Here is an 11,204-nt window from a genome sequence, read left to right as displayed (position 1 = left end):
GGATAATCTGACTCACAGTCGAGTAGACAGTGCCTGGTGCTCTTCTCTTTATTACAAACCTAATTTACAAATATGTTTAACTTTCTGCCACCAGTTGATTTAAAAGAAAAAAGGTCCGGAGTACCCCTTTAAGATTAAGTCAGGGGAGATAAGGATCAGGCATGTTACATTTCTACTGCTCGATCCTTTTGTTCTCAGATTGATAAACTGTTGCCATAGGAGTCTGGCAGCGGCTTACCCCTTCTTTTCATTCAGAAAACATGGACACTCACCATACTTTTAAAAGCTTTGATGCAAGGTAATGGAGCCTTGTTCCATTCATCTGAAAGTGGCTACACTGCAGTACCTTGTAGCGGCAGTGCTAATAGTACAGAAAGGCAGGTATGAGCACAAAATCAACATTGATCATGAGTGCCACCACCCCTTCAATCAGATAACTGCGAGGGTGCCAGGAGTCTGACTATATAATGGCCTATCCTTATCAATTCTGTAAACGTGGAGGTCACAACATTTAATTCCAGAAAATAGGCGACCAGTCGTCAAGAGGGTACGTAACCAGAATTCATCGCATGACCTCTAATCTGACCTTCACTAAATTGTAGAGGTCAAGAGAAACCAAACTGAAGCATAAGTCTTCACTTCACTTCGTTACCAATAAATACAATTGCAGCAAATTGCTGAAACCACTTACGCTCTCCCAGACATCACCTCTCCGCCGAGCTGTCACCTTTTTTGCAGAAAAAGTGAGACCTTGGTAAACAGGCGTCTTGTTAATCTATTTTCTGTGATGTGATAAATCAGCTACTTGTCTCACAAAGTCCACAAAAAAGGAGGGGAAAAAAAAAAAAAAAAAGCGGAGCTAGGTTATATCAGCACATCAATTCACGGTCACCTTATTTTATTGTCATTTAAAATACCGATCCGGCATTAAAAGTATCTGTTTTCTAGATTGTAGCGACAAGCTGGTTAATTGGATCCCACTTCTGGACCCTTACTTAGTGGGGGCGGGTCTTCCTGGTGTGATGTCAGAGCTGTGCTGCATGCTCTGAGCTAATCATATGTCTCCCCCTTCTCTTTCTCACACAGGCTGATGTCATGTGACCCCCCTCCTCCCTCTCACAGCACATAGAGATACTTCTGCAGCTGCATCCCCCTCCCCACTCATTCGCATTTAGTCTAGGTGGATAAAAAGCATTAAAAGGGGTATTCCGCCCCTAGATATCTTATCCCCTATCCAAAGGGACCCCCGCGATCTTCCTGCTGCACCTGGCGTTCGTTCAGAGCATTGGGTGCAGTGCCGGAGGTTTGTGACTTCGTTGAGACGTCACGGCCACGCCCCCCTCAATGCAAGTCTATGGGAGGGGGCGTGACGGCCGTCACGCCCCCTCCCATAGACTTGCATTGAGGGGGCATGGGCGTGACATCACGAGCAGGGCGTGGTTGTGACATCACGAGACTCCACCCTGCATCACCAGTCATCAAGATGTCTGTCGTGCCGCAGCAGAGACTGCTGAGATCCCCAGCGGCGGGACCCCCGCGATCCTTTGGATAGAGGATAAGATGTCTAGGGGCGGAGTACCCCTTTAACACATGGTAAAGGGGAACAACACACTTCAGAAAAGTGAGAAAATTTTTCACTTTCCCCTAATAAATAACAAAGTCTCATATACTTACATGTAGAACTGATTTATACATGAATAAAAAGTAATAACAAGACATAGCAAGACAATTACACTTTAACCTGAGAACACGCTTAACAATACTCACAAAACTTAACAGTAATTGAGTCTATTAAGGTTGATAACCAATTTCTTTGTTTTTCTTTTTCACTTTGCATATGTAAAACATCTATTCGAATTGTACAAACAGAGAACAAGATGAGAAACCCAAGAAAGGAACAGAAGATGTAGGTCTAAAGGTCCAGTCTATTCATCATTTACTAAGGAGCCTGAACAAGTGCTGTGTACTTCTTAGAACGTATGTAAATCAGCTCTCCTTTAGAAAGAAGATACCTGTCTCGCTAGTGCCACCTGCAGGTAGCTTCTTATAAGTCAATGTCTGACCCGTAAGGGAGTCTTGAAATATGACTAGGGGCATTAACCAAACCAGACACCCCTCTGTAGACATGTTTCGGCTATTTTGCCTAGTCATGTTTTAAAAGGGTACTCAGATTTGTTAATCACTTCTATTAAAAAATCTTAATCCTACCTGTAATTATCAGCTGCTGTATTCTCCAGAGGAAGTTGTGTAGTTCTTTTCAGTCTGACCACAGTGCTGTCTGCTGACACATCTGTCCATGTCAGGAACTGTCCAAAGCAGGAGCAAATCCCCATAGCAAACCTCTCCTGCTCTGGATAGTTCCTTTTATTTTTTTATTACACTTTTAATTTAGCTCACTAGTCTGAATTCCTCTCAAAGGGAGGGGTGTGGCCTCACTGCAGGTCTCCGCCCCCTCCCTCAGTATGCTGTCTGCTCACATCTCCCCTAGCATTAGCAAAACTACAACTCCCAGCTTGTCCTCACTGACAGTAGCGGGACACAAGCTGACAGTGGGAGGATTTTTCCTGCACTCACAGCTGTCAATCAAGGAAGTGTGTCCATGACATAGGTGATGACTCATGGACACAGCAGGACTAGTATGTGTCCAAGCAGGCAGGGGGGCAGTTGTTTGACTGGATTTTTCAGTAGTATGAAATACTAAAAATTTTCTAATGAAAGCAATTACAAAACCTATTAGTTTTGCATGCTTTACAACATATCAAAAGTTTTTGTATCGGACAGTGCCCATTTAAAGGGGTTATTAAGGAATCGAAAAACAGACCTGATATCTTTCAATGATAGCTCCCTGCTGTCTCCACTTTGGGTGTGGTATTACAACTTGGCTCCATTCACTTCAATGGAATTGAGCTGCAGAACCACACCCAACCTGGAGACAGACAGGGAGCGGTCTTTGAAATAAATTAAATCTCTGTTTTTCGATTTCTGGATAACCCCTTTAACATTTTAGGTGGAATTTATCAATGCCTACACCAGAAAACCGGCATGCTGATCTTGATAAATTCCCTCCTTTTTGCTTATCTTTGGGAATACTCAGGAAGAGTCTGTTCAACCTGAGAGAGGTGCAGGTTTTCTTACCTGGGGGCTGCTGAGGCCAAAAATACTGCTGCCAGTCCTGCAGGACGTACGTGAAGCGGATGGCAATGTTTACGGGAGGCAATGCAGTAAGTGGACATCCCTAAAAGTACAAGAGACAAGGGTTTTCTTAAAAGAAAGCAGGAATACTGCTCTTTATCACACAGAAGTAAATCTAGAATCGAAATAACATTATGAGAAAAAAAATCGTATAAAACGCCAATAAGCAATCACAATCGCTGCAGTTGTGGGTTTACTGGGATTGGTCTCCATGTTTTGCACATCCATTGTCCCATGTACATACTGCTGCTCCAGTCATCTAGATTGGGTCTCAAGGACCAAGCTACATTTGCTCAATGCAGTGTTTCCCAACCAGGGTGTCTCCAGCTGTTGCAAAACTACAACTCCCAGCATGCCCGGACAGGGCATGCTGGGAGTTGTAGTTTTGCAACAGCTGGAGCCACCCTGGTTGAGAAACACTCGCTTAACCCCGTAACAACCACGGACGTATATTTACGTCTGTGGCCGGCTCCCGATCTGTGAAGCTTTGTATTTGCGGGGTCCCGGTTGTTATCAGCACGCCGGAGCCCCGAGGACAGGTAAGTGATCGTCACCGGACCACACGGGGCACCGTAAACGGCTATCCGGTGGCAGCTGAAGCAGTCTGTGCTGCCGGATAGCCGTTTATGCGATGGCCCCGACATACAAAAGCATCGTATGTTGATGTTGCCTTTGAGAGGCCATCGTATGTTGAACTGATCGTATGTCGGGGCCATCGTAGGTCGGGAGGGGGGGGGTTTCACTGTATAAATATGCAAAGAAGGTCTCCTCCAGAAGGAAGACAGCTTGCACTCTGATGACAACAGGACTTGCAAGGATGTTCGCTCCAATGGGTAGCACCAGAAATCACTCAGTCTTCCCTCTGGATGAGAGCTACTTTGCATATATTATTTTTGCTGCTTTGCATATATATATGCTACTTTGCATATATTATTTATTTTAAACCTGTTTGGCGCTCTCCATAAGGAGAAACAATACCTTCTTCAGTCTTACTTAGATAACCCTAGATATACCCACAACCTAATTAGACAAAAAGCATACGTACAATTTTGGACTTGAAGATGTCCATAAGTCCTGACAGATGTGTGTACTGATTCGGCACTTTCCTCAAATGCACCATCTCGAAGTCTGTGCGTACACCCGGTCCCTGGCACTCGCCTACGTAGAGTTTCCTCCATTTCTGATGAGTTTGCACAAAGAGTGGGACCTGACTGTAAAAAAACAAAAAAAAACACCATCATTAATATTTCTTCCCATTCTCCACCAGGAAAATTCACGTGGCTTTATGTGGAAGGACATAATAAACATGGCAACTCTCCCTGGGCCACGCAGCTATGTTCGGTAGGTGGGTGGCTTACAGTCCCTTCTCATCACAGTATCGCGGTGACAGCAGACTCCTGTCACTTCTATCGGCACAGTCCTGTGGGTCCCCACGGCAGCCGCTCTGATTTCACAATACGAGGTGGAAGCACCAGGTACTGCAATCTCACATGTGCCGGGAATAAAGCAGAATATAGCAGCATAAAAGCCCAGCGGGCGATGAGAAAACATAACAAGTAGCTTATTCTGCAGATATCATCATAGGGCAAGGTGGAGTCTGGCAAAAATTGTCGGACACTCAGTTATGAAACCATAGTACAAAATAATAAAAAAAAATTAGCATTTCAAACACTGCGGTCAAGACAGACCACTGCATGATCCAGCGCTTTCCCAGTGGTGTGTCTGCTGCAAAACTACAACTATAAATCAATGTAAGAAACTCGGTCACTGCGTAGGTGGCATCTATTTACACTGTAAAAAGAAGCAAGATTCTGCACCGATCACCACTGATTGGCTGTACAGGTGGTGCTCAACTTGAAATGGCAAAGCAAGTAGCAGCAAACCACAGCGGGCGAAATCTTTAATCTTCATAAAATAGTTCAAAGCAACAGGACAAAACAGGGGAAGCTACAGTTGGCAGCGACAGCAGTTTTGTGCGTGATGACGCACAAGCGTCGGCAAGAGGATGTGCAACATCACGCACAAAACAGCTGTCGCTGTTCCGAACGCCCCTGCCAACTTTACCATCCCCTGTTTTGTCCTGTTGCTTTGCACCGTTTATGAAGATTAAATGGTGCAAAGCGACAGGACAAAACAGGATGGTACAGTTGGCAGGGGTGTCCGGGACAGCGACAGCTGTTTTGTGCGTGATGAAGCACTTCCTCTATTTACACCGTGAACAGAAGCAAGATACCGCACCGATCACCACCGATTGGCTGTACAGGTGGTGCTCAACTTGAAATGGCAACAAAGAAAGTAGCAGCAAACCACAGTGGGATAAATCTTTAATTTTCATAAACGGTGCAAAGCAACAGGACAAAACAGGGGATGGCACAGTTGGCAGTGACAGCCGTTTTGTGCGTGATGACGCACTTCCTCTTGCAGACGAACAAGCGTCGGCAAGAGGATGTGCATCATCGCGCACAAAACAGCTGTCGCTGTTCCGAACGCCCCTGCCAACTGTACCATCCCGTTTTGTCCTCTTGCTTTGCACCGTTTATGAAGATTAAATGGGGCAAAGCAACAGGACAAAACAGGGGATGGTACAGTTGGCAGGGGCGTCCGGGACAGCGACAGCAGTTTTGTGCGTCATGACGCACTTCCTCTATTTACACTGTGAACAGAAGCAAGATACCGCACCGATCACCACCAATGGGCTGTACAGGTGGTGCTCAACTTGAAATGGCAAAAAAGAAAGTAGCAGCAAACCACAGCGGGATAAATCTTTAATCTTCATAAACGGTACAAATCAACAGGACAAAACAGGGGATGGTACAGTTGGCAGTGACAGCAGTTTTGTGCGTGATGATGCACTTCCTCTTGCAGACGCACAAGCGTCGGCAAGAGGATGTGCATCATCACACACAAAACAGCTGTCGCTGTTCCAAACGCCCCCGACAACTGTACCATCCCCTGTTTTGTCCTGTTGCTTTGCACCGTTTATGAAGGTTAAATGGTGCAAAGCGACAGGACTAAACAGGATGGTACAGTTGGCAGGGGTGTCCGGGACAGCGACAGCTGTTTTGTGCGTGATGACGCACTTCCTCTTGCAGACGCACAAGCGTCGGCAAGAGGATGTGCATCATCGTGCACAAAACAGCTGTCGCTGTTCTGAACGCCCCTGCCAACTGTACCATCCCCTGCTTTGTGCTGTTGCTTTGCACCGTTTATGAAGACTAAATGGTGCAAAGCGACAGGACAATACAGGATGGTACAGTTGGCAGGGGTGTCCGGGACAGAGACAGCCGTTTTGTGCGTGATGACGCACTTCCTCTTGCCGACGCATAAGCGGACCCCCCCCCCCCCCCCCGTATGGGAGATCGCAGGGGGTTGCAGAAGTCGGACCCCCTGTGATCTGAACATTATCCCCTATCCTTAGGATAGGTGATAGGTTTTATAATCCTGGAGTACTCCTTTAACTTTATCTGACCCCTTAAAAAATAAAATATAATGCCAGATAACCCCTTTTAATTGCGTAGTAAAGGAGCCACCTAAAACTAAACTGCAAAGGTACGATGCTTCCTAGGGAACACGCCAGCTATTTGTGTTCCTTTCAGAATTGTCGCCGGTCACTCGAAGGGTTAATGGTTGCGGCGTGAGGACGCTGCAGATTTGGGAACTGGTGAAACCTAAATAAGGAGAAGTAAAGTGATGCATTGTCTGACAATACCTTGTGACAACACTATACTGGAACTTTTCATACCATAAAATATGTGCATATTTAACTGGGACACGGAGCAGCCCTCGGGCGACAGCCATCCGCACAGCTCCTGGGGGATTTCAAGTGGCTGTCGTAATAAAGAATAATGTATCCGGGTTATTTATAGTCCCTGGGACCTGCGGTAAAATATTTAGTTCATCCACAAATCACTATCGGGCTCAGCTGTGGTTATGTAGTAACAAGCAAGCGGACGGCCACCGGGCAGGTGGAACATGGCAATAAACTATACTATACATAGGTGCTCCTACCCACTGTGACGCACAGCTGCGCGCTCCAGGCCTGAAGTGACTATGCATAGAGGGGGGGAAATAGCACCTGTAAAGGGCATGCTGGGAGTTGTAGTTACCAAGCAGCTAAGGAGTAACAAGTTGTGTAGAGCAATGGACAAAACGCAGAGGTCTCCAAACTGTGGCCCTCCAGATGTTGCAAAACTACAAATCCCAGCATGCCCGGACAGCCGACAGCTGTCCGGGCATGCTGCGAGTTGTAGTTTTGCAACATCTGGAAGGCACCAGTTTGGAGACTACTGAACTAAAGCAATGTTGTGTAACCTTACATAATGTAAATCCAGCAATTCAGTAATTTTGGACTTTGGTATATTTCTTACATTTACGCCGTACTTACAATTTTAATAACTGACATTTCCGCAGTGATACCACATAAGTTTTTGTAATTTTTATTTACATTATTTTCTGTAAAAAATTAGAAAGGGGGGGTGATTTTAACTTTTATTAGGAGGGTTTATTTACATTTAATATATATATATATATATATATATATATATATATATATCCTATCGGGTCGGTCCCTGCGGCCATCAACGGCTGGGACCCGCGGCTAATACAGGACATCACCGATCGCGGTGATGTCCTGTATTAACCCTTCAGACGCGGCGATCAAAGCCGACCGCCGCGTCTAAAGCGAAAGTGACACTAACCCGGCTGCTCAGTCGGGCTGTTCGGGACCGCCGCGGTGAAATCGCGGCATCCCGAACAGCTTACAGGACACCGGGAGGGACCTTACCTGCCTCCTCGGTGTCTGCTCCGAGCCGGGATCCCCTGCATGGCGGCCCTCTCCTTCGACGTCATCACGTCATCACACATGCCGTCCCGTCATCCAATAGGAGCGGCGTGCGTAGCGACATGATGACTGGGACAGAGAGCGTGGATCCCGGGGAAGAAGACGTCCGGAGCGTCGGGGACACCACGGGGACACGGCGACAGCGATGGAGCAACATCCAGGGCAGTGGTGACGGGTCCAGAGTGGCGGGGACACGTGAGTATTAACTCCTATCCAGTGGTCTTCTACCTGCGGACCTCCAGATGTTGCAAAACTACAACTCCCAGCATGCCCGGACAGCCGTTGGCTGTCCGGGCATGCTGGGAGTTGTAGTTTTGCAACATCTGGAGGTCCGCAGGTTGAAGACCACTGTTGGGTGCAGAATCTTTTTTTTTTCTATATTTTGCACCTTTAAAATTGGGTGCGTCTTATATGCCAGTGCGTCCTATAGGGCGAAAAATACGGTATATATATATATATATGATATATATATTTTTTTTATTATTATTATATTTTTTTTTCATCATTATTATTATTTTTTTCCCCCACAATTTTTTAAGTATAACATGCAATCATTTAATAGTATACACTGTACAATGCTATATCATTGATCAGGGTTACCAGTACTCCATTTATCCAAGTTGCTGAGGCTACCTGTATACCTGGAGCTACGATCAAACAGCACGGAGGAGGTTAAATGACCTCTGGCTGTCATTCTAGCTGATTGGACCCCACAATTTCCTAGCGGTGGTCCCAATGAGCCCCCTCAGAACCCACAGACACCAAAAATTTTAAACCTTAGATCCTGGGATCAACTTTGATCACAGGATCTAAAGGACTAATGCAGGGCATCTGCAAGATCGCCACTGCTTGGCATTAGAGGTGAGTCCTGGATGCTTATAGCAGCCATTTCTCACCGTCTCTTAAAGGGGTACTCTGCCCCTGGCATCTTATCCCCTATTCAAAGTATAGGGGATAAGATGTTAGATCGCCGCGGTCCCGCTGCTGGGGACCCCGGGGATCGCCGCTGCAGCACCCTGCCATCATTACAGCACAGAGCGAGTTCGCTCTGTGCGTAATGACGGGCGATACAGGGGCCGGAGCAGCGTGACGTCATGGCTCCGCCCCTCATGACATCACGGCCCGTCCCCTTAATGCAAGTCTATGGCAGGGGGCCCCCTCCCATAGACTTGACGGGGGCGGGCCGTGACGTCACGAGGGGCGGAGCTGTGACGTAACAATGTTCCGGCCCCTGTATTGCCCGTCATTACGTGCAGAGCGATCTCGCAGTAATGATAGCGGGGTGCTGCAGCAGCGGGACCCCGGCGATCTGACATCTTATCCCCTATCCTTTGAATGTCTAGGGGCGGAGTACCCCTTTAAGCAAGGAGCTCCTGTGATCACTTCAGAGACCGGTAACAGAAATTACGTAAATGTACGCAATTACGCGTTAACATATTACCACCCGTGACGTAACTATAAATCATAGGGGAGGGGGGATGTAAAGTGAACAAATCACCTAGATTTTATTTTCTCTGATTAGAGCCTGATTTGTTTCTATTTTCTGTCTGTAATTCATTTTATACTTCATTATTTTACATCAATATGAAGGCTGCCATCTTACCGGAGTTATTTTTAACAGCATTTAGAGATGTGCTTTATAGCAGGACATAGGTAACAAATGTAAAAAAAAAAGGCTTCTGGGCATGCTCTGTCAAAGGTCACTCCACTGGGAGGAGGAGGCTGAGCTGTGAACTTCATCTATTGTCTTCTCTACCAACTGGTGGCAGCTTTTACTATAATTCTGTACAGATCATTTTCCAGCTGCCTCCTCCTTATCATCACAGACAGAACGGGAAGTCTCAGCTTAGTTTTAGGCCCATTTTGTCAGACTGAAAACTTCAAGGTCTCAATATTAATACATTATATAGATGTATTAGTAAAATAGAAAGTAAAAAAAAAAAAAAAAAAAAAATCACCAAATATTCTTAAAAACTATATTTAACATAAAAACTTGTTTTAAACAATAGGTCATTTTCTGATGACACATTTCCTTTAAAGGGGGTGTTGCAGTTCTGCTTTAGAAGTCACCAACCATTTTTTTTTTTTTTTTTTTTTTTTTTTTAAAGAGGTACTCCGGTGGAGAACAAGTAGAAAACAAATTATTTCAAATCAACTGTTGCCAGAAAGTTAAACAGATTTGTAAATGACTTCTATTAAATAATCTTAATCCTTCCAGTACTTATTAGCTGCTTAATACTACAGAGGAAATTCTTTTCTTTTTGAAACACAGAGCTCTCTGCTGACATCACAAGCACAGTGCTCTCTGCTGACACCAGAGTAGGAGAAAAACCCCATAGCAAACATATGCTGCTCTGGACAGTTCCCAAAATGGACATAGATGTCATCAGAGAGCACTGTGCTCATGATGTCAGCAGAGAGCTCTATGTTCCAAAAAGAAAATAATTTCCTCTGTAGTATTCAGCAGCTAATAAGTACTGGAAGGATTAAGATTTTTTAACAGAAGTCATTTACAAATCTGTTTAACTTTCTGGCAGTACTTCCACCGGAGTACCCCTTTAAGGTAAACATGATCTTTACGGCCATGACGCCTCCTCCCATACACTTGCATTGAGAGGGCGGGGCGTGACGAGTAGTGAAATCACGATACTCAGCGTGACGAGTAGTGAAGTCACGATACTCCGGCCCCGTGGTCATCACGCTGCACACTCGGAGCCTCCAGTGCTGCGGAGAGCTCGCAAAGGTGGGTGCTGAATGACAGATTGCGGGGGTCCCCAGTGCCGGAACCCCCTGCGATCAGACATCTTATCCCCTATCCTTTCATCAGGGGATAAGATGTATTAGGGCCGGAGTACCCCTTTAAAATGTGAATGGATCTCACACAGCCCCCCAATTGCTGTTTTATACCCAATAACTCAAAGCAACCGACCAGCAGGTGAGATCAGTCACACACAACTAAGAGACTAATAAAAGTCGATGTGTGAATGGCTGCATGGAGGCTTATTAATGCGACTCGTATTAGTACTCACCAGCCGGTATTTCCGAGAGCAATAGACACGGAGCTGAGGAGCAGATTGCACTTGGATTCACTGATCACGGCATCATTAGCAGCTGGAGAAATGACTACAAACTCACGCAGGCCGTACCTGAAAAAAAGATGCATAATAGTAAT

General features: G+C 45.8%; 1 protein-coding gene across 2 annotated transcripts in view; it reads right to left on the bottom strand.

Annotated features, from left to right (window-relative positions):
* Nucleotides 1-11,204, bottom strand: part of RAB3GAP1 (RAB3 GTPase activating protein catalytic subunit 1) — a 110,164-nt gene that overhangs the window by 72,563 nt on the left and 26,397 nt on the right. For both annotated transcript variants that reach the window (XM_056533222.1, XM_056533223.1), the window contains exons 6-8: nt 11,062-11,178; nt 4,238-4,403; nt 3,136-3,235 (exon numbers count right to left, since the gene is read on the bottom strand). In XM_056533222.1, coding sequence (XP_056389197.1) covers nt 3,136-3,235; nt 4,238-4,403; nt 11,062-11,178 — 383 coding nt within the window. The remainder of the gene's footprint in view (nt 1-3,135; nt 3,236-4,237; nt 4,404-11,061; nt 11,179-11,204) is intronic.

This window comes from Hyla sarda, chromosome 8 (assembly GCF_029499605.1).
Source record: "Hyla sarda isolate aHylSar1 chromosome 8, aHylSar1.hap1, whole genome shotgun sequence".
In the NCBI taxonomy this organism is placed as follows: Eukaryota; Metazoa; Chordata; class Amphibia; order Anura; family Hylidae; genus Hyla; species Hyla sarda.
This window is presented reverse-complemented; position numbering and strand designations above follow the sequence as displayed.